We start from the raw sequence: 22451 nt of genomic DNA on the forward strand, positions 1-22451 counted from the left end.
TTGTTTAAATGTTCTTTTTTGTAATAACATCAATTTTATCAAAAAATTAAGGCAATGTACTTTTATATGCAAAAACCTAAAGCATAAGATTAGAGTACCAGTATGTATAAAATATGTCACTATTTGATCCTCTTTTGTTTGGAATGTCGTAAAGTAAGTGTTTTTATCTACATCACAACATCTTTTAAGCAACCTTTTCTAATCACCCCTTAGGTATATACATAAACATTAAGTTTTACTTTTTTCTGGTTGCTGCAAAATTTAAATCTGAAAGTCATCGCTTTTAGATAACCGTAAGTAGGAAGTTAATAAATAAAATACAATGTAAAAAGGGGTATTTTATTCTTTCAGAAAGTTGAAAAATGTTCTAATTTCACGCCCTTGTACGAAACTTATCTCTTTCCTATTTTTCTTTACTACATTTATTACATAATATATTTATTTCAAGATGAATATCGAATACTTGCAAAATACTATAAATCTTCCGTGTTTGACGCGCATCATCATTGTTATTGTATTTACATACCTACTTAGCGCGTATGTTATTAATAGTATAAGAAGGATCAAAAAGTCGCAGGTAATCGTGTGAGTGATATATGATCTTGATGATGATAAATATACGAAAAAAACGTTAACCAAAAAAAGATTGACAAGCGAGTTAAAAACTTTTGTCATGATCTATGAATTTTAAATGAATCTTGTTTTCCGCCTTCTGCTTTCACAAGCTCATGTGGGCTGCTTTGTTATGCATGAATGGAAATGTTTTCATAAACAAACGACAACGGTAGTGAATACCTAAAAACGTACATAGAGTTACTTTTTGTTATATGATAGTTAGTAGGTACAGTCTCTATTTATGTATAAAATAATGTGCAATGACACGCAGATTTATGGCGTGGACAAACTAAATTCTTTCTATTCCCACAGGTTTTTTTAAAAAAATCAAAAATAATAAAAACAAATAAAAAATAAAATATAGCCGATTCCATTTAAATCAAATCTTGAGTGAAACCAACGAAAGAAGCTTACTAATAATGTTCGCAATCTAGATACGTAAAAACTGGAAAACTAATATCTGCCTATGACTTGAAAAAGTTTTTAATCCTTTTAAGTGGTCTACATATTTTTTTAGACAAATATTTTACCCACCCAGCAAAACCCAAATCCTTCACACAAATTTATTCACAACTGCTTTAACGATGTGATAAACTTTTACTTTTTATTATTTTATCACTCATAAGAGACATTTACGGTGTTGAGTTGAATCGCAATCGTGCCTTCTGTATGCGGCGGATAGCGTGCTTAGTATAATTTATCGGTCATTAACTTTGGATGAGGATACACACAAAAACGTAAAAGGGTTTTTAAATTAAAAAATTACGATTAAAATATTTAAAATCTTTCTATCTCTAGACAAATGAAGGAGAAAGAATTTTTACCAAAAGACAAAGTAATTTGAATTTGCATAAAGTGTTCAGCGTTTTTTTTTTGTTAATTTTACTGTGTAGGTTTTAAAGTTTTCAGAATTTGTCGAATAAAAATATTGTTACGATATGAATATGTATTTACTAAAAACATATAAAAATAAATAAATTTATATATGAGTTGAACTTTAAAGTGCTCTAATTCACCTTTGATTAGAAATTTTGTGGAAAAAAAAATTTAAATTACCTTTAATTAAAATCACTTTGTAGGTAAATTAAAATTAAATTATAATAAGTTTTCCAAATTTTAGAACTGGCAATGTTTTCTTCAATTGCTTAGAAGTAACTTTAGAAGATGAAATTTTAAATTTATTATAATTATTGAAAATTAGTAAAAGTTTCTTTAAGTGACTAAATGACTGCCTTATTATTAAAATTATTATTATTTTTATAACGAGAAATAGGTTTTAGTTAAGTAATTCTAGTGAACCCAAATTCTAAACAGAAATTGTGGTGAAAAGTTTCTCATGCATATTAAAAATTCTATAAGATACTTGTTGATGTAAATATTTCATCGGATTTATGTTTTTTTCCTCTAAATCCGTCGGTGTACGGATATATGATATAAACCACACTTACACCCTTAGCATACTTTGCACACATGTTTTGCGAGGTTAAAACCAAAAGTAATAAATCATTTTGGCTTTTGACTAAAATTTACATACACACATCGCAATTTAATAAAACCTAGACACTCACATGTGAAATATCAGGGATTTATACACAATTCAAAAATCAGCATGTCTTCTATATTGAAGAACTTTTCTGCGCACACAAATCAGAGTTTGAATAGATGAAACGTATTGATACAACTTTGACTTATTATAAAATTTATTCACGCACTTGTTGTTTATAATAATCTTAGATGAACCATTAATTTTTAATGTGAATTTATGGAAAAAGTAGGCAAATTTAAGAATGTATGCGTGTCCATATAAAAATAACAATATTATTATCTCAGTAAATCTATTCAGTATTCACATACAAATTATCATAATGATATTTTTATATCTTTTCACCGTGCAAATTCCATTATAAATGATGAATGAAGTCTCTGCTCTCTCCATTGATAATCCGTTTTATATTTCTATTCTTTTTTATGCTTAGAGTTCCTCATAAATTTTGTACATTGAGCTTCTAATGTTTTTACGAATTTTTGTTTTCCATGGGTTTTCGATTTTCAATGTTTGATACATTAAAAAGAAAACTAATTGAGTATTTTTTATTTCATTTGGAATAAGTAAATGTAACTATATTTCTTACGACTCAGTAAAAAATTGTTTTTGGATGATGAATGTTGTTTTTGTTCGTTTTTCAGTAGAACAAAAATAATTTAAAATGTGTCATCAACAGGAATCTAATCAATATCGTATTTTTCGGTAGAATACAACAGATAAAGAAAAAATATATTTGTGGGTGCTACAGATATTATGTTCTTTGTTTTTTTTTTAATAATATAACATCTTATTTAAGTTCTAACGTAAATTTTGATGTAATTACTTTGTTATTTTTCTCCAAAGATCTTAATGAACATAAATTTTCTTATTACTTTTACATCTATTAGAGACGCACTGCTAGTATTTCTGTTGTCTGAATTTATTCCTTACATGCACGAAGATACTAAAAACTTTATTGTAAATTTATAACCGTGAACATTTCTTCGCCTCCTAGGTAGGTATATGCAATTTTTATCTAAATACACATAGATCTGTGTTATTTCAGTTTTTAATACGTATTTTTATTATTTCGCTAAATTATATGATCCCTGTCTGGAGCTGACCAACTAGCATCAGGGTGTCTTTTCTAGAATTTTCTAGAAGAAAAAAGACACAAACAAAATTGATGATTTAAAAGATTTTATCAGTTAAAAAGTGTTTTTAAGAACATTCTGTATTTATGACAAAGTTATAGAACTAAAAAAAATCAATATCCTGATACATTTATTAACAAACATATATGGATGATTTAAATGGATGAAAATGATTTAACAATATTTATATAGGAAGGAAAAGCATAACACTAAAAAGATAAACGAAGAAACTTCATTTTTTCCTGTCTTCTCGTTCTCTTATCTAGTCTTCACATTTATATTTATTTTTCATTCACAAAAAAACTTTTAACCGTCAAAGCACGTATTTGCTTTATATATTTGTTTGCATCACTTCTTCGAGGCTTTTTTGATGTGATAGTTATTTAGATATTATTGATAAAATAAGTTCTTGCTTCAAAGAAGAACATGTAAGATTTATGTTTCACCGTAAAATGAAGACTGAATATTTTACCAAATTCCCAAAAGAATAACTTCGTTTGTAAAAATAATAAAAAGCACAATTTTCCTTCAATGAACAATAAATATAAAACCTGAAAACAGAAGTATGTCATCGTAGTGACAATACCTAGATTTTCAATCTTTTTTGACAAAAATGCAAAAATATACTTATAATCATAAAAATAATATTTTTTTATTTTATTTTATCACCCCTTTAGCGGAACTATGTAGATTGCATTTTATTATAAGATACTACATATTATACTTTTATCATATTCAAAAGAAGATAAAAAAGGTGTATGACGTGATTTCCCGCTTATTTCATGTGATAAAAAATAATAAACTTATAGATAAAATATTTAAATTGAATCAGCTTAAAAAAGAAAGCAAAGCTAATGCCCTGAAATTGCATTTTCACGAAACTTTCAAGAGGAATAGCAAACATAGAAATCATATAAAAATCATTACCAACATATCTCGGATTATCATTTCTCGGAATCATTTCAGAAAAATTTAAATTTGATAAAACTTTCTTTGGTTTGTTTTTTTTTATTTTCACTTACAAAATGATTGTGAAAAATAGAATTCAATAACGATTAATTTTAAAGTGGTCCATTAAAAACAGACACTCATTCACTTTATGACTTTTTTATAACTAATTTATGAATAATTTCTTTATCCAGACACTTTAAAATTTTAAATGCCTCATAAATATGGTTAATGTTTAAAGCTTAACATAAATAGTGGCTAGAACTATCTTTCATCCCTTATACATAAAACAAAAGGGTAATAAAACCATGAAAACATATTCGCTTATTTTAAATTGTTATCAGGGCTAAATATGTATTAGAAATTAATTTTATTGAAGTTTAATGCATGTGGTTAATATTTTCTTGAAGCGAATACCTAAACTGTTTTATTAAAATCGTATTTTTTTACATGTTTGAAAAAGGGTTCTTTTTAACCACAAACATAATGTAAACTTACCCTGGTCTTATTTTAGATTAAAACATTACATTTCGATTGAACGCAATGTTTCTTTGTTTATTTTTTTTCTGAACATTTTATTTCATGTCACTTTATTTTTGATTCAAATAATAATCTATGTAAATATAAGTTTTTTACAATATAAAAATAGACGAATGAAGTTGTTTAAAATATTTTTGATACATCTATTTTATGCATAAATCATCATATTTATTTTATACACTTTGTTTGCAAACATCACTCAATTATAAAGTCTAAAGTTTGTATGAAATCAAACAGTAACAGGTGTCCGAGGGGAACAATGGCCATAACACTAGACTGCGCTTGTCAATCTAAATTAAATGTTTAATAAATATTCGGTAACCCTTTCTCCTTTTTAAGTTAACATTTTAACATACTATAAAAGGGAGAGTTCTTAACTTTCTATTTACTATTATTATTATAATATTTTGATATAACGAAGTCTATTGTTAGGATATCATCATAAAATGGATGAATGAATTAGATAAGTCATATCAATTAAACCCTTTTTGAGAGGGATTTTCCTATGTCATTCATTACAATAAGTCATAATAATTTTATTTTTTAAATGTCAACATTATGATGCGCAACAAGGCAAAATTGTTCCTTTATTAACTTAGTAGTATAGCCTTCTAAACTATTACAAAAAACATCACACAAAAAACTCATAAAGTAAATATAAAAAAATTTATGTTCTTATTATCCTGTAGATATAGATTATAACGATGCACAAATAACACCCAACTTATAGCATTTCATGTATTTCAAATGGCAGTTATTATTTCTTTTTTATTACATAGAAAGATAAAAACTCCATGCACTTTCAATGAAAGATGTCAAACCAACGTTTTTAATGTATAACAGTATAAATGCAACAATATCAAGATAAAATACAAAAGAATTGAAAACGTCATTATTTCGACAAAGCAAAATTTTTTATGTCATAATAAAAAAAAAATAAAGTAAAAACATATAATACTAAATTTATACTACGTTTGTTTTCAAATAAAGACTCTAAAGTAATCATAAATAAAAAAACTTAACAACTTTTCTAAAATATTTACAACATTATAATCATTTATATTTTATACAGACAGACTTTCAGAATACGATTTTTTGGTTAGAACTGTTATTCCGAAAAAGGTAGTCTTTGTTTTTTTAAACACAAAGATAATCACGATATGACACGACGACGGGTGATAATTTTATTTATAGTATGTATTATTATTACTTTGAGATGTGTTAGGAATATTCTTTATATTCAATAAGTGTTTTTCAGAATGGAAAGTGAGAAAAGAAAAAAATAATCCTGACCCATTGCATGAAAAATAAAAAAAACAAATTTTACGACTTTGTTTGTTTTTTTTTTATTTCTTGTTTCTTCATACAATACATTAAAGAATCGCATTACCTCATTATGAGAAATCAAAAATAAAAATGAAATAAATGTTGAATGAATGAACACAATCGCTATATGTTATTTTATATAATTTACACTTACAAAACAGGGGAATGAAAATCGGACCATAAAGTATTGCTTTTTATGATTTATTGATCATTTAGTCTTGTTGATGATGTCATATAAAATTACATATATGGACTACATGGAATATTTAATATTCGATATCTACTTTATGAAGAATGAAGTTGAGTCGTAATAAAATTTAAGTAAAAAGAAAACATTTTTTTATTTTTTTTTTCTTTTGACCAAATTAATAAGAAAATTTCAAGAAGAATAACCTTCACTAGAATAATTTATTTTAATGATATAATGCTCTCTTAGCATATAAATGTTTAATCTACATTGTTAGCATTCATCAGAAAAGCACGATGGAATCACTGGAATGGAATTTAATTTCACCAAATGACAACTGGTAAATCATTAAATTTTTATTAATGAATTTTATGTGTCAAGTAATTTATTTTAATAAGAGTCTCATTTTCGGTTGAATTATTATTGTTTGTACGATTTGTCTAGAAAATTAAAATACAATTCAGATTTTATTAGTAAATTATAAGAAATATTATACGTGTTTAATGATTGTTTTTCTCTTTTCAATATGTACCGCTTCGTTAAACACCTTCAAGCACGTTCATTGTACATACGTCATAAGGGGAATTAGCAAAAGTTCAGGAGAAGTAAAAATGCAACTTAATTTATAATAATAATAATAACCATAATCATAGATTCGGTTCTTTCCACACCATTTAAATCGTTTATCATAAAATATACACAAATCTGAATCTGATTTTACATTAAAAATTAACAACAGCCTGTTGTTGGTGGACAATATATCTAAATTAAAATAATATAAAATCATTTCCTTTATTCTTGTAGGGCACTAGGACAAAGATAAGTACCTCCGCGCAACAATTCCTGTATAAATTTCACTTTTAACATAGAACCTTAACGGTTTGTTTATACATATAAATCAAAATTTATTTAAAATGGGTAAGTCCTATTCAAAAATGTCCTTTGTTATATTCAAACAATATATCGACAAGTATTTTTCTTCCTGCTTGTAGATGCATTATTAATAATTCGTGTTCGAATGTAAAAAAAATTAATAAAATATAAACTTTGTTTGTACTGTTGTTGAATGGGAAAGTTATGAAAAAGTGAAAGTAATGGTATCAAAAAATAAAATTATTAAATCGAGTGAAAAGTTTAAAATTAAATTTATTGCCGTTGATATATTTTTTAATGCTAGCCAACAGCGATAAGGATCCAAGGGAAGATAAAAGCGAAAATGGCATGCGTTGCTTTTGGAGTGCAAAATACTGGTGTTGCGTCAATATTTTGTGACTATCTGCTGGAAACGAAACATGAATAAAAACTCAGCAGGCATTCCCTTTTGTCATTACGTATCTCTTCATGTTGCCAAGTGACATTGTTCATGCAAAAGATTCGGATTGCTAATAAATTTTTAATATGAAGGTTCTCTTAATTTCCCTTTTAAATTCTTGTAGGTACACTATAAAAAATCCATGTCTCGCAAGCCTGAAAATCTGCGAGAAATGATGCGAGACACCGTAAAAATTTTGAAAAATCGAAAAATTGATGAAAACATGAATTTTTTCTTGAATTTTTGATTTCTTATGACGTCAATGTATTTTTGAAAGTCAAAAATGTAATTTTCGATGCCAAAAAAGGTTTATTTTGTTCAATTTTATCAAAAAAAAAAACTCTAAAAATTGTCAATAACCAGTTTTCATTAGGAAATTTTGTGTTTTGATGCTTCCTTTGGCTATTTCTAATCATAATCCATCAAAAAAGAATTTAAAAAATTGAAAATTAAAAATTTTATCTCCCCCAGATTTCTTGTCCTGGTGTCTCACATCGTGTCTTGCACCGTATCTTGCGGTGTCTCGCAAATGTTTGCGAGACATGGATTTTTTATAGTGTATGCTGGATTTCATCGCATCTTTGAATATTCGAATATATCGAAAAAAAAAAAATGTGTTACATATTGGGGTCATTACATCTTTTATTTTACAAAGTCATTATTATAATGATTTCCTTTGTGAATCGGATAATTTGGATTATCTTCGTCACTAACATATTTATTTACAAAAAAAAAAAAAAAATATAGGATCAAATATCACCTATCATATTTCATTTTTTGAGAGAACAATAGTGTATGGATATATCTTATAAAACATGACAAAATCAAATTGCACCAATTTATTTAGTGGCCTTTCTTTTTTCTTCTCTATTGATATCATAAAAAATAGGTAAAGTATAATAAAACTATTATTTGATTGAGGGCAAACTCTAATATTGTCAAGTTTATGTGCTAAAAAAATGTGCTGCTGACATACACTCGATAAAAATCAAATAAAGGATATGTTTTTGAAGTTCTTTCTCTGATAAACATTTACCACATTCAAATGTAATATTTGCATCATAAAACATAGTCTTTATGTCACATTTTTCGTAGGAGAAAACACATTTGTGTGTGTTTTTCATATTGCAAATTTTTTATTTTTCGTTATTTTATGATTTAGGTTTCGAATAAACACTCCTGACTACAACAAATATTTTAAGGACATAGAGAAAATTTTGTTTAGTTTGACAAGTAAACAAATTAGTTTCATTTATCTTTTTTTTTTTTTTTTTGAATAAAAAAAATATTTTTTTATGTCGCAAATAAATAATAGATAATAAATAGAATAGTTTTTCTATGTGTATTGCAATTTTATGATATATTACATATGCAGAAGGGGTTTGGAATCTCTAGTAAAATATGTATTTTTGGAGATTCAACTTATTTTGGACACTTGAATTTGTATCAATTCATTACAATCAATCATTTGATAGAGCTGCAAAGACATATCAAGAATACCAAAATCTTCTTTAATGACTTTTGGGAGTTATATATATTTACAAAAAGAACACTTTCCTTTTTTAGATATAAATAAAATTTATCATTATAATCAGCAGAACAATGTGCTACGTACCGAATGTCATTATTGATTCCCAAGCGATTATCAACTTTTATTGCCTTTTTTACTCATTATTGTGTGTCACTCCTTCTTATTTTAATCATGAGAATAAAACATAGTCGCAAACTGTTAATCAGCAGAATGATTTGCTTCATTTTCGTGATTGAACAATTTCCAATCACTATACATTTAAAAGATTCTCTGATGAAAGTATTTGATTGATGAGTTTTTAAGGTAGGGGAGGATGTGAGGTTCACGTTTCAAATATTTTGCCTTTTATTTATGCATTAGTTAACTGACATGGTCAATACAACAACAGGTATTTGAAAATATTATATTGATGATGTTCTATTGTTCAAAATCACAAATTAGAGATGCATCTTTGGCATTTGGTCCCTTTTTATAACAAAATTGCGAAAATCATTGACATGCATACCAAATTTAGTTCCTTTTATATTTTTTTATTTAAATTAGTAGAATTTTGCATATATGTTGATTTGCTGGTATTTGGAAAAACATATGTGATTCCATAATATTTTATACATCCCCTATACAGTTGCTCATGTGGAAAACTTTGAATACCACTTATTCGTATACATACATCTTCTGGTTTTTTTTACCAAATTGATTTGCAATTGAAAACTCGCGACATTTCCTTGTTTTTTTTAAAGAAATTTATTTATATGCAAAGGACGATTTTCTGCGACTTTCAGGTTTATCAAAATACAATTCTATTATGTAAATATTTCAAACTACAAAAACAGGCCACGTAGTAATTCAATTCTTTCAAACACATATGTGCATTCGTTTTTTTCTTTTTATGTTTTTTCCTCTTATTCAAGGGATTTTATTTATTTATTATTTGTGAGTTTTACTAACAGAAGAAGCATGAACTTATTTGTTGATCTTAGAGGAACAAAAAGGTAACCCTTTTAATCTAAAATTGTTTTGCTTCAATGAATTGCTTTTATCTATGCGTTCGATGAAATTCTAAATCTAATAATATGAAACGCTCCATTCGCATTTATTTAACTATATTTCTTTGTAATTTGTATGAACCTTAATGTTTTGCATAAAACTCTGGATTGCAATGACAAGTTTTCGTCGAAAAGGGGTTGATTTCCGAATGAATTTGCGTATTTTTCTATTATTCGGTAAAGAAAAAAAGTCGTCAAAAAATAAATCAACGTATATGAATCTAAACTATTTTCAAAACTGCGCATAATATGGTATATTTATTGAAACACAAATAAAATATTCTACTACAGTCGTAATAAATCATTTAAGTACATGTTGGAATCAACTTTCCTTAAACAGGACTAAAAAAAACAGAAGACGGAAGAACGCGTTAGAAAGTTACTATTGAGAAATTAACATGTCAGAGGTATAACTTTATTAATATTAAAAATATTTACCCTAGTAATACTGACAAAACTGTGTGGAAAAAAAAGACGGAGGTACTTATTTCGATAACAATCTTTTTTACACATTAAAATATTTGTATATAAAATTATAGCAGCCTACTTCTCTTTATTTTCTACGGTCCAAAAAATTATGACGCTTAAAGTATGTATGCTGTAAATTTATTCAGTTATTAAATTTTTTTTAATATAAAAAAGTATACTGGTAAAAACGAGTGAGTACTGCTCATGAAAGATATGTATCTTCAACACAGACACATAATAGTAATAACGAGAAAAGTTCAATGAAGAGAGTCGTGTTCCTGACAGACCAAGAAAATTTATTGGAATTAATAATCAAGGAGGATGCCATTCAAACTAATATGCATTCTTTGTGTTATGGTGTTGAATTGTTGATGAAATATTTAATGTAGGACTGTAAACGAAATTTTTTTTTCCAAAATTTTTGTTTAAGATTGTTCACTTTTTTGGGTAGTTTATGTTATTGCATAAAATTATAAGTACATTAGTATTAAACTGTTGCTCAGTATCTCCATAAACACATTAGAAATCGTTTGTTCAATTCAATGAATTTAACTCCCTCGTAAGTATTAACATTTTTGTGAATAAATAGATATATTAGTATACAAATTTTTTTTTTCGTATGTTTACAAATTGAGTATAAATATTATTCATCGATTGTGCATCAATAAATCTGAATTAAATCAACCCCTAATCGACAAACTAAACATAATATTTTTTTCAAACAAAAAAAAGGGTGTGAAATTCTTAAAACACTTGTGAAAAACAATCCTCGAGCAATTTGAAGATTAAATAAAGTGAAAAGAAAATATGAATGCTTTAAAAGGCACAACCTAAAAATGTATAATCAAATTATTTGAATGGTTTATTCATTTTTAAAGAAAGATTTATTACGTTGTTCAGAAAAATATATTTATAAAAATTTTATCCTTCCTTCTGTAGAAGCAAATATGGGTGACACATTTTCAACATACTTTGTAAAGATATCAATATCAATACCTCCCAATCTAAAAAATATATAAAGAATATTATTTAAAACGTAAGTTAAATATTATACTATATGCAAATAGTTACTTTCTGTCAATTCCAAAATCTTTGAACCAGCTAAAGCCGTCCCCACCATCAGCTAAAAATGACGGCATCACTACACGGTAATATTTGAACAAGCTCAACGGCTCGTATGCAGGTATTTTACATTTATTACATAGAATATTGACTGACTCAACCCGCTCTCCTGCAGGATTTTTCATGTTAAGCACGACTCTCAGACCCGAAACTTGCAACATATTTGATTGACTAGTCCCATTTTGTTCGACACTATACTCTAGTGCTTGCAATAATTTATCTCCACGAATTTCGAAGGTGACCAATTCGTTGGAAAACGGTAAAACAGCAATCAAGTCAGAGTATGTTAGTTCTAAGTAACAACAAAATTGTTTCATTAATTTTACATGAATCGGTATTGATGCTTACCTCCTTTTGAAAGACTAGTTCTAATACCCCCAGCATTTTGAAGTCCTATGGAGACATAAGTCCATTCATCTTTTTCACCTTTGCCTACAAAGTGATTTACAAAAGAGTCAGTTACAAAGTTTCCTATGTTACATTCCCTTTTAACACAAGGAGGTTTTTCCAATAGGACTTTTGATTCACCATGTACTTTATTTCCAACAGCATCGACAGCTTCTTTCCATGGTTTTAGTTCCTCAATCATTTCCGGATCTAAACGCCAGTTTTCAAACATTTATTTATGTTAGTTTTCTAAAAATCAACATACCTGGTACAATATCATTCGATAAGTAAATTGGATTTCCCTCTGTTTTTTTTACGTTTCCTTCAGAATCAAAATAAAGAGTCAGTTCTCCTACATATTTCGTATATGCTGAAGCCTGAACTATATAAACTTTGCGGCCACTTTCTTGTTCCTCAATGACCGGGTAAACGTCGGCTGGTGTATCTTCACCTGGTGGAGGTCCACTATATAAAAATGTATGCGAATGACCACCTACAATCACGTCAATGTAAGGCCCTGCTTCCTTTGCAATTTTGCGGTCCATTTCAATGCCGGAATGAGATAGCACAATAATAATATCAACACCATCATCGTGCAGTTTTTGTGCTTCTTCCTTCACTGTCGTAACCTCATCCAAAAATTTAAGATTTTCTGTCTTTGCTAATATCTACAAAAGTTTTCAAGTAATTCATAGGTTTTGTGAAGAAACATTAATTTTACTTTACATTATAGGTATGTAGAACAACTCCAATGACTCCGATTCTCCGACCACCTTTGTTAAGTACAAGTGTATGGTTATAATTTCCAGCGAACGTGGGTTCATCCGAAGAATCAATATTTGCAACAACCATAGGAGACTTGATTTCTTTCAAAAAAGGTACGACTCCTTCTATACCATGATCGAATTCATGATTTCCTATCGTCTAAAATAAGATTTAACTTTTATCATTTTTTGTTATCATAAGAAGGCTGAGGTATACATTACCATGACGTCTGCTTGTAATAAGTTCAAAAAATGACTTGTAACATTCCATCGCAGGAAATTGTACCACAATGTACCTTGGAAATTATCGCCAGCATTCAAGTATATCGGGTTGTGATCTTTGTGCTTTTCTTTCAATTGTTTTACAACGGTTACCGTTCTTGCATACCCTCCAATACATTTTTCACCTGCCTTGCATGTATTTGATAACGTATTTGTTTCTTCAAAACTAAAATTTATTCGTCAGTCTAGAAAATTTGAGATTTTCTTTTTTTTTGTTACCGAGCGTGAAAATCGTTGATGTGGATAATTGCCAAAGGAAACAATTCGTCTTTCACGGACAAGGTTGCAGATTTTACTGCAGTCAAATACAATGGAATCAATCCAAAAATCAAAGCCAACAGTTTCATTTCGCTAACAGCACGTTCAGGTGTTTGAGTTTGACTGAATTTATCTGCATTGAATGATGTTAACTAACTACCTGTTTTGCTTTAAAATTTGCGATAAGATTAAAAATTTTGATCAAAGATAACATTTCAGTATTATAAAATGATCAGTAAGGTACTTTAATCAGATAAGCATGAGCTTTGAACACATATGTATTTATACAAGAACGTAAGATAATAAACAGGTTAATGTTCTGATCTTGTTAATTTTTCTACATCGAATGAAGAAACCATCTACAACTTTTTCTAAGAATTTATTTTCTTGCCACAAATGTTTCTTTCTTCGCTAGAAATGCTTTATTAGTAATCTTTGGTCAAAACCCTACCTGGCTCCTCAGAACACGAAAAAATCTCGTGTGTTAAAAATATATGAAGCTTCAAAGTTTGGATATTTTGGAGCATTATCATAGTTGACCAATGATTACGATAAAATCATTTTTAGCGGAAAACATTTTTTTGTGACAAAAAAAATAATTCTTAGAAAATTTCGTAGTTAAGTGCAAAAATTATACATACATTTCGTTTTTGCTGTCCAGTGATTTTCGTATGTTGGAAATGTAGTGTAGCTATTCACAAAGTTTTATAAATTTAAAAAATTGAAATTGCAATATGTTGTAATACTGAATAAATACCAACCCACAATATAAAGCGTGACGAGTTATCTGTTTCATCAGTAAATAAAATTATTTCTTTATAGAATATCACGTTCTAAAGTTAAAATGAAGCTTGGATACTTTTTATTTTTTCTTGTAATCTGTGTAAACAAAAAATTTGTAAAATCGGTTCAATTAACGATAATTCATATTAACGATTTCCATTCACATTTTGAGGAAATGAGTCCGAATACATCACCGTGTAAGGACAGAGAAAAATGTATTGGTGGATATGCCCGATTAGTTCATATGATTAAATATATACAACAGAAATATAAAGATGACCATCCGTTGTACCTGAATGCGGGAGATAATTTTCAAGGTGAGAAAAAAGTAGTTAACCAATTGACCAGTGTATGTTTTATTATTATTTTACTTACAGGAACTCCTTGGTACACAATGTTCACATGGAACGTTACGAAACATTTTTTGAACATGTTACCAGCAGATGTTCTGGTAACTTTTTAGAGATACAAAATTAAATTGCAATTAAATTATAAAACTATATAAATAGACAGTCGGTAACCATGAATTTGACCATGGCATCGATGGATTATTGCCATTTTTGAGCAGTGTTAAGTCAAAACTGGTATTAAGTAACATTGATGAACAAAGCTTAACTTTCTTGCAACAATATTCAAAGGATAGGATTCATGGACGAACAATAATTAATAAGGGTGGTATTCGAATTGGAGTCATTGGAGTAATTATAAAGACTGTTAATGTAATGAAAAAATTCATTATTTTTTTCTTTAAATACATAATAGAACCTTTCTAGGAGATATCGAACACAGGAAACATTACTTTCTTTGATGAAATTCAAATGGTCAAACATCAAGCTAATCTTCTAGCCCAAGAAAATGTCGATATAATTATTGTTCTATCGCATTGTGGTATTGTAGTTGACAAAGAAATTGCAAAACACGGTGGACCATTGATTGATGTTATTGTTGGTGGCCATTCTCATACATATCTTTACAACGGAGTGGATATAACTAATCCATATGAGAAACCAGCAGATACATATCCATTAGTTATTACTCAAGACGACGGACATATTGTGTTGATTGTTCAAGCAGGTGCTTATGGGAAATATGTTGGTGTATTGAGAGTTAAATTTGACGATGAAGGCAATGTAGACTCATGGACTGGAAACAATATTTTTTTGAGCCATGATGTGGATGAAGGTAACTATTATTGATTCGTTATAAAGCACCTGAAGATATAAATAAGCGTTTAAAAAAAGACGAAGATATTGTAAAAGAGTTAGAGCCGTGGAAACAAGAAGTTGAAAGAAGAGGTCGGCATTATTTTGGTGAAGCAAAAGTCTTAATAGACAATTCAAACTGTAAATTGGGGGAATGTACCGCAGGAGATTTGCTTACAGATGCTATGGTGGAGTCGGTGAGTTATTTACCGCATTTAAAACTAATGTAGGAAGAAGTCAAATCATGAGAAAAAAAATTAAAAAGTAAAAAAGATTGAAAGAATAATCAATTTATCGTTTTATAAATCTATTGATTACAGGATGAATCCATTTTATTGGCATTGCACCATGCAGGAGGAATTCGAACCTCTTTTCAGCCAGGCCCAATTACATTTAATGATTTACTTACAATGGTGCCATTCGGAAATACACTTGATGTCGTTAAAATATCTGGTAAAACATTAAGAGATGTTTTTGAACACGCTGTGGATTTGGATTCCCATAAATATAATAAAGTATTTAGAAATCTTCTACAAGTATCTGGATTCAAAATCGTGTATAATCTAAACAATCCTATTAACCAAAGAGCGGAAAAAATTTTAGTGCTCGAAAAAAATGGCAATGACATAATTTACAACGATTTAGACAATAATAAACTATATGAGGTGATGATTCCATCTTTTATTTTTAAGGGAGGTGATGGATTCACGATGTTTAAAACTGATAAACTAGAACACAGGTAATATCTTTTTGCACTTTTAAAAAATTCTGATTTTAATAAGCTTTTTTTTAAGTATCGGCAAAGTTGATATCGATGTGTTTTCCAAGTACTTTAAAAGCCACAAGGTATTAAATCCTAAATTACAAGGCAGAATAACGATGAAGTATTAATAATTATTATTCAGTGTCTTTCATCTTGTCACCAAATACTGCAATATCCTTAATTAAAGATAAATATTGTGTAACTTTGAGCTGGTGAAGATATAAAACTAAATGACAGAACTAATTCAACTAACCTAATTATAAGTAAAATATACAACCATCCTTTTTCTTGTTCAACAATTTACTTGAGTATTGTAGTGTTTGAAGTGTCAATAATTTATGTGTGTAGTATATCTTTCTTGTAGAACATAATGAAGGTACAAAACAGCGAGTATTAGCAACTGATAATAGATATAAATGAATCAATAAATAAATCAAGGAAAGCAGAACAATTTTTTCAACAATTCCATAGACTGGAGGGTTCATTTTTGTATGTGAGGCGTAGAAAAGCAATTTAATTAACTAATCGGGTGAAAGTTATTTCTATCATTCTCTTGAGCCGCATCAAAACTAAACGACTGAATAATTTAAGTAGAAAAACGGGGGAGTTTCTTTTCCTTGGCAATATCCGCGAGCTATACTTTATGCGAATATGTGCTTAGAAGTCAAATCAAACACTGTCCATTGTTAAACGACACAAACTTTTCTTTAGATTAAATTGAATGAATCCAATACTCATTCAATTTAAAAGCAATATTTTCAACCAAATCAAAACAAAATATAAAATATTTGGCTGATGGTTTTTCATCCTCTTGTTCTTTTTGCCATTTATTTATTTTTTTTTTTTGTAGCTACAGGCATTTTTCACTCAATTCAAATTTGTCTTGTAGATATACGTAGACAATTGGAAAAATGTTGATATTTTTCAGGTTCTTTGTACTTCGTCTTTTTTTTTTTGTTGTTTCTCAAATTTTTTGAAAAAAAACTAAATATTTGTTTATTGATATAAAAAACTTATGATGAATACACAAAATTTTAATTGGCAAAATATGTTACTTTTTAAATTGATATCCGCTTTTCTTTTAAAAACACATACGAAAAGCTACTTCTTCACATATGGGAAAAGGCGTAAATAATAAATCTCATTTTTAAGGTAGGTAATTTATACAAAACATGAACATACACTTGACAGATTCTAAATTTATTGAATTTCTAATCCGGATATACCTACATATAATGTATTTTGTTTAGTTTAACCCGTGCATCTTTGCGGGCTAATAAAGTTATTCTAAAACAGGGGACATGTTTGTCCATATGTGATTTCAATTTACAATATAAAAAGTTGCGAAGCATGTAGAGGTAAGTCATGTGTGTATGATAGATAAAAGGCTTTTTTGTTCTATTATAATTTAAAAATGCAGAAAAAAAATTTGAAATGTTTGAAAAAACAAAAATTTATTCTTTAGAAGGGCCAACAACCCCTTTTGTAAATTTTGCCACAAATGTTAATGTTTGTATTGTCCACATATATGAGTAGTACACATAATGCAAAATTTGCTTCAATTCTGTCCTACATTATAAAAATAATATAATATATGCTAAGCACATCAAGGCACATCAATGCCAATCATCACGTTCAATAACCATTCAATTCATTAATATTACATGCTGTTTTCTTTTCTTTTTTATATTCACTAAAGGACATGCCTAACGGATTGCGTTTTATGAAGTCCTAGTAAGCGAAAAGACACACATTACTCATGCAAAAATCATTATTACACATGAATGGACGTTGTTGTAAGTTTTTTCGGAAAACTTATAATTCTAGTCATGTTGTCGATTTTCTTGTTACATTTTTATTATTTATTCTTATGTACACGTATATGAAAATATATTTTGACCATGTATTTGCCCTGAGACGTACTTTCTGTTGATATTTTTTTTATTTTGTCCAAAAGTGTACCTACTTGCAAATTTGGTTGAAATGTTAAAATTTGTCCAATATAATCACGTTTATTGAGAAATTCATGAAGTTTATTCATGAAAACTCGATGAAAATTCTTTGCTAATTTGTCTAATTTGCCAAGTTCTTACCTTACACAACTATATAGTGTCTAATATTAATTCAAAAAATTGAAAAATTACTGAATGAAGCTTAAACTTAGTGAAGCCATATCTCGGAAACCATATTAAAATTAATGCAAAAACATAAGTTGACAACTAGCACAATGGAGTCATTTTTAAACAATGAAATTAATTAACAAAATTAATTAGAAAAGTTAATGGGACCTCTGAATTGAATATATATCATCGTCCATACTAGATTTTTGAAATCTTCAATTGAATGCCATGTTTAGGCAAGAGCATCGGAGATGTGGGTGCCAATTTTATAACTGGAGCTGTTTTTTCACACACTTCTACTCTAAAATTTTTGAGAAATGTGATGATACCTAAACGTACCTGCATCATTCCAAATCTTATTCCAATACATTGACGTGGTCCTGTCGAAAAAAAAATATGTAAAGTCTTCGACTAAATCATAAAGGTAGTACCTTCTCCAAAAGGAATGAATGAGTAAGGCTGAATATTTTTATAGTTCTCAGAACTAAATCTGGTAGGATCAAATTTTAAAGGATCTTTAAAATATCTTGCATCCCTTTGTATTCCATACACTGAGATAAATACAACAAGACCAGGATCTATGTATGAATTTGTACCAGGAACTTTGTACGGCTTTACCAATTTTCTCTGCAATAATGAAACTGGTGGATATAATCGAAGTGTCTCATTTATGACTTGATCCAAGTAAGGTATCTCTAACAATCCCTCATATGTCACTTGACCATTGTGATTTCTTATAGTTTCGTGTATGTGTGATCTCAAGCGATTTTGCACATCTTGATTTTTCGCCAGTTCATAGAGACAATAAGACATTGTACTTGAAGAAGTTTCAAACCCAGCAACGAAAAATATAAAGCATTGTGCCGCAATTTCGTTAAATGTCAAGGGACTTTCGTCAGTACTTTCATCTAAGGAACTTTCATCCTTCAATCTTCCTGTTTGCATCAACTGTATCATAAGTTCCATAAAATCATTTCTATCAACATTATGTTTTTGACGATGATCGATTGTTTCTTTTATGATGCGAAAAAAAAATTCCTCGGTTCGTTTTGTTGTGAACCTACATCCAATTTTACGTGAAAACCTTTGAAATGCACTCATAAAAGCCAGTTTAAACATTTCTATAGCTGAATTTCCAAAGCATTGCATCCCAATTTCCTTAAATTCTGAATGTGTATCCCGAAGACTGTTGCCTAGAAATTACATTTAGATTATTAGTAATTAGTAATTTTGTAAGATTTACTATATGGTTACATTCAATGCCAAATGCACATGATCCGATTATATCTATGGTGAAGCGTGAGCAAAAGTCTCTAATTTCGACTCTTTCTTCATAATTTTCAATCGTTTCCCTTATGACATAATTTAATTCATTTGCCACTTTTAATAGAATTTCAAACATGTTTTTCATTTTACCAGATGTAAATGTTGGAGTAAATTTTTTTCGCAGTCTTTTCCATTTGGTGCCTTCTAAGGAAAATAAATGAGCCGATAATGGATCATCCTTCTCGTTTACAAATACTCCTCTATCGTGAAAATAATCAAAGTCATTTGTTAACACCAAGCGAATGTGTTTTGCATCAGTTGCTAACAAAGCGGGCTCCGTAAAGAAAAAAAAACCAGAAATTTTTTCTAAACCAGCCTTTTGCATGTCATTATAGACACATCCTAAATATTCGGCAACATTTCGACCACCTACACCTTTTAAATTTCCAAAAAACCAGCTATGTGGTTTCAAGTGTGGAATTCCCTTTCTTGTCCAAAATGTAAATTTGTAATATAATAGAAGGTATGCACAGAGTATAAAAATTAATATCACAAAAAGCGTCAACATTCCGAAGCGAGAAATGTCATGCAACTAAAATCGAAAAAATGACAGAATTAGTAATCTAAAATATTTCGTTGTGTTAGTGCATAAGTTCATATGTGAAGTGACATAACTGATAAATACGGGAAAATGCAAATTTAAATAAATTTCATAAAAATTTACACTCTTAAACAAACATTCATGTACTATAAAAAATTGGTGTCTCGCAAAGTGTCTCGCGGAATTTTCCGCTTGCGAGACACCAATTTTTTACAGTGTGATTCATGAACCGAACGAATTTTATTTAAACATATGTTAAAAATTATGAAATTACTAGAAATTCAAAAACCTCATGGTCAAAAACTTTTCATTTTAATTTAAAAATTTTTATTTAAATTTGTTGTGCTCACATACTGTCAAAAGAAATCAGCATAAATAGAGACTTTATGATAACTACGAATAGCTTATCTGCACTTGAAGCGATCCAAAGTAACAAAATTTCTTCATTGCAAACCGTATACTGTATTGAAAAGCTAAATGAAATTGGAAGCAAAAATAACTAAAACCTAATTTGGGTTCCGGGACACTTTGGTGTTGAGGGAAATGAAGTAGCAGATGAACTTGCACGGAGAGCATCAGAAATGACACATTCTGCTGACGAATTCGTATGTGGAGTATCTCCTTCTGTTATTAAAGATGATATTAGAAGAAAACTCTTCGAAGAATGGTCAACTTTTTACGAAAATACCAAAGGCTTAAGACAATCTAAAAGATTTGTTACGAAGGAGCAAATAAGATGGATTGTTGGGTTTTTCACAGGATTCGCAGGTTTTTCACAGGATAACAGGAAAAGAAACAGCAGCACACTTGGTATGCGATTCTGAACACTATGGCAAAAGGAAAGAAATCTTGCTGAACTATCTTGGATCCACCTGAACTTGAAGGACATCAGCTTAGAATAATTTATAAGTTTTTGATTGGAATTGGACTAACTGACTTAGGTATAAGGATAGGTGTAGCTCGTAAGATCTACACCTGACCATGCTATGACATTTTGTCATAGCGGTCACAATAGGTTTTCGGACCGCGGTGATGCATCCTCAAACCTAACCTAACCTAAATTATGAAAAATGAGTTTTCGCCTTGGTGCCTAAAATCCAAAAATATTGGTACAAAAGGTTTGATTCTTAAGCGATTGACATAATTTTTGTATGAATTGCAATTGGTTGAATATTAAAGTTTTGAAAAATCTTCATTTTGAAATACATACAAACTTTTGAGAAATGATTTTATGTAAGATCCTATTAAGTGCATAATATTTCTTCTATGGTTGTGAGAGGCTGAAAGTTTGCAGAGTGATTTTTTTAGTTTATTCAATCCTGCGTGAATATCTTTTTTTTTGCTACTCAACAATATGTTATATGGGCCTGATACGAAAAATGAAGAAATTTTAAATATTTTTAGACTACATCCAAATAAAATTGGTCCACTTGATGATAGAAAAATTTTCGATTTTGTAAAGCAGTAATAAATAGACTATAGGCGCTATTCATGTATAATGTATATATGTATAAATCCATATTTAAACTTTAAAAAACTTCAATAATGTGTATAATATATCCATATATATTACTATAGTAATATACATAGTAATTGATATATCTAAAAAAATATAAAAAATGTTTCAGAAAATACAAGATACAATTGTCTAAAATTACAGTTGTCTAAAATACAATTTTATAAAATTTTTTCCCGATTTTTTTTCTTTTTTTTCTCTTAAAATTTCTATCTTGAGTTTTTTTTTTTTTTTCTAATATTTTTTGCACATTTTTTTTCTCTTTTCCCGCATCTTCCAGCTTATTTAAGTATTATATACGTATGTATGCAAGCTCGCGAAAAAGAATCTCATATGTACAAATAGGTATGTTAAAATTAAGCCAGATCAACAAGCAAAAATGTTTCACAAAGTCACTCCATATAGCTTAAAACACATGAATTTGTCTTATAAACAATTTCTATTACCTAAATAGGTTCAAGATATGTTCAAGATTTTCGATAATTTTCATAATTTATCGTTTAAATTTTTAGACGAGATTGTTCGTTCTTTAGTGATTAAATAATTGTACGAAACAGCTAAAAAGACAAACAAATCAATGAATGGATAATTTTTGACTTGAAAACAAAGGTATTAGCCAACAGCTACAAAATTTTGACCAAAAAATTTTGAGCATTTGTTACGCAAAACGTCTCAGTTGTTGAGTTTTATAACGAGCTAGGTCAAATATACATAACCATCTAAAAACAATGCAAT

At 28.6% G+C, this 22451-nt stretch overlaps 3 protein-coding genes across 3 annotated transcripts; 1 reads left to right on the forward strand and 2 right to left on the reverse strand.

The window, feature by feature from the left end:
• Positions 1-11517: 11517 nt before the first annotated feature.
• Positions 11518-13580, reverse strand: LOC134834223 (apyrase). The gene is made up of 7 exons (XM_063848807.1): positions 13427-13580; positions 13148-13373; positions 12888-13085; positions 12427-12829; positions 12123-12371; positions 11724-12066; positions 11518-11656 (listed from the first exon to the last, which is right to left on the reverse strand). Exons 1-7 carry the CDS (start codon positions 13552-13554, stop codon positions 11563-11565), a joined length of 1641 nt encoding a protein of 546 aa, XP_063704877.1. The 5' UTR covers positions 13555-13580; the 3' UTR covers positions 11518-11562.
• An 843-nt stretch (positions 13581-14423) lies between these two features.
• Positions 14424-16472, forward strand: LOC134835299 (apyrase-like). Its single transcript, XM_063850169.1, has 7 exons — positions 14424-14565; positions 14626-14699; positions 14758-14967; positions 15022-15430; positions 15490-15647; positions 15771-16189; positions 16245-16472. The coding sequence occupies exons 1-7, from the start codon at positions 14424-14426 to the stop codon at positions 16339-16341; spliced, it is 1509 nt and encodes a 502-aa protein (XP_063706239.1). The 3' UTR covers positions 16342-16472.
• An 880-nt stretch (positions 16473-17352) lies between these two features.
• Positions 17353-20118, reverse strand: LOC134833248 (cytochrome P450 6a2-like). Its single transcript, XM_063847507.1, has 3 exons — positions 19588-20118; positions 18765-19526; positions 17353-18713 (listed from the first exon to the last, which is right to left on the reverse strand). The coding sequence occupies exons 1-3, from the start codon at positions 19982-19984 to the stop codon at positions 18532-18534; spliced, it is 1341 nt and encodes a 446-aa protein (XP_063703577.1). The 5' UTR covers positions 19985-20118; the 3' UTR covers positions 17353-18531.
• Between the last annotated feature and the right edge of the window lie 2333 nt (positions 20119-22451).

This window comes from Culicoides brevitarsis, chromosome 3 (genome assembly GCF_036172545.1).
Source record: "Culicoides brevitarsis isolate CSIRO-B50_1 chromosome 3, AGI_CSIRO_Cbre_v1, whole genome shotgun sequence".
NCBI lineage: Eukaryota > Metazoa > Arthropoda > Insecta > Diptera > Ceratopogonidae > Culicoides > Culicoides brevitarsis.

Coding starts and splice junctions, on each gene's coding strand:
- LOC134834223 (XM_063848807.1), bottom strand. CDS start 13,554: ATGAAACTGTTGGCTTTGATTTTTGGATTGATTCCATTGTATTTGACT. Junction 12,830..12,887: donor TTGTTCTACATACCTATAAT/GTAAAGTAAAAT, acceptor AAACTTTTGTAG/ATATTAGCAAAGACAGAAAA. Junction 11,657..11,723: donor GATTTTGGAATTGACAGAAA/GTAACTATTTGC, acceptor TATATTTTTTAG/ATTGGGAGGTATTGATATTG.
- LOC134835299 (XM_063850169.1), top strand. CDS start 14,424: ATGAGTCCGAATACATCACCGTGTAAGGACAGAGAAAAATGTATTGGT. Junction 14,566..14,625: donor TGCGGGAGATAATTTTCAAG/GTGAGAAAAAAG, acceptor TTTTACTTACAG/GAACTCCTTGGTACACAATG. Junction 15,648..15,770: donor CAGATGCTATGGTGGAGTCG/GTGAGTTATTTA, acceptor TATTGATTACAG/GATGAATCCATTTTATTGGC.
- LOC134833248 (XM_063847507.1), bottom strand. CDS start 19,984: ATGCAAAAGGCTGGTTTAGAAAAAATTTCTGGTTTTTTTTTCTTTACG. Junction 19,527..19,587: donor ATGTGCATTTGGCATTGAAT/GTAACCATATAG, acceptor TGTAATTTCTAG/GCAACAGTCTTCGGGATACA. Junction 18,714..18,764: donor ATTCATTCCTTTTGGAGAAG/GTACTACCTTTA, acceptor TTTTTTCGACAG/GACCACGTCAATGTATTGGA.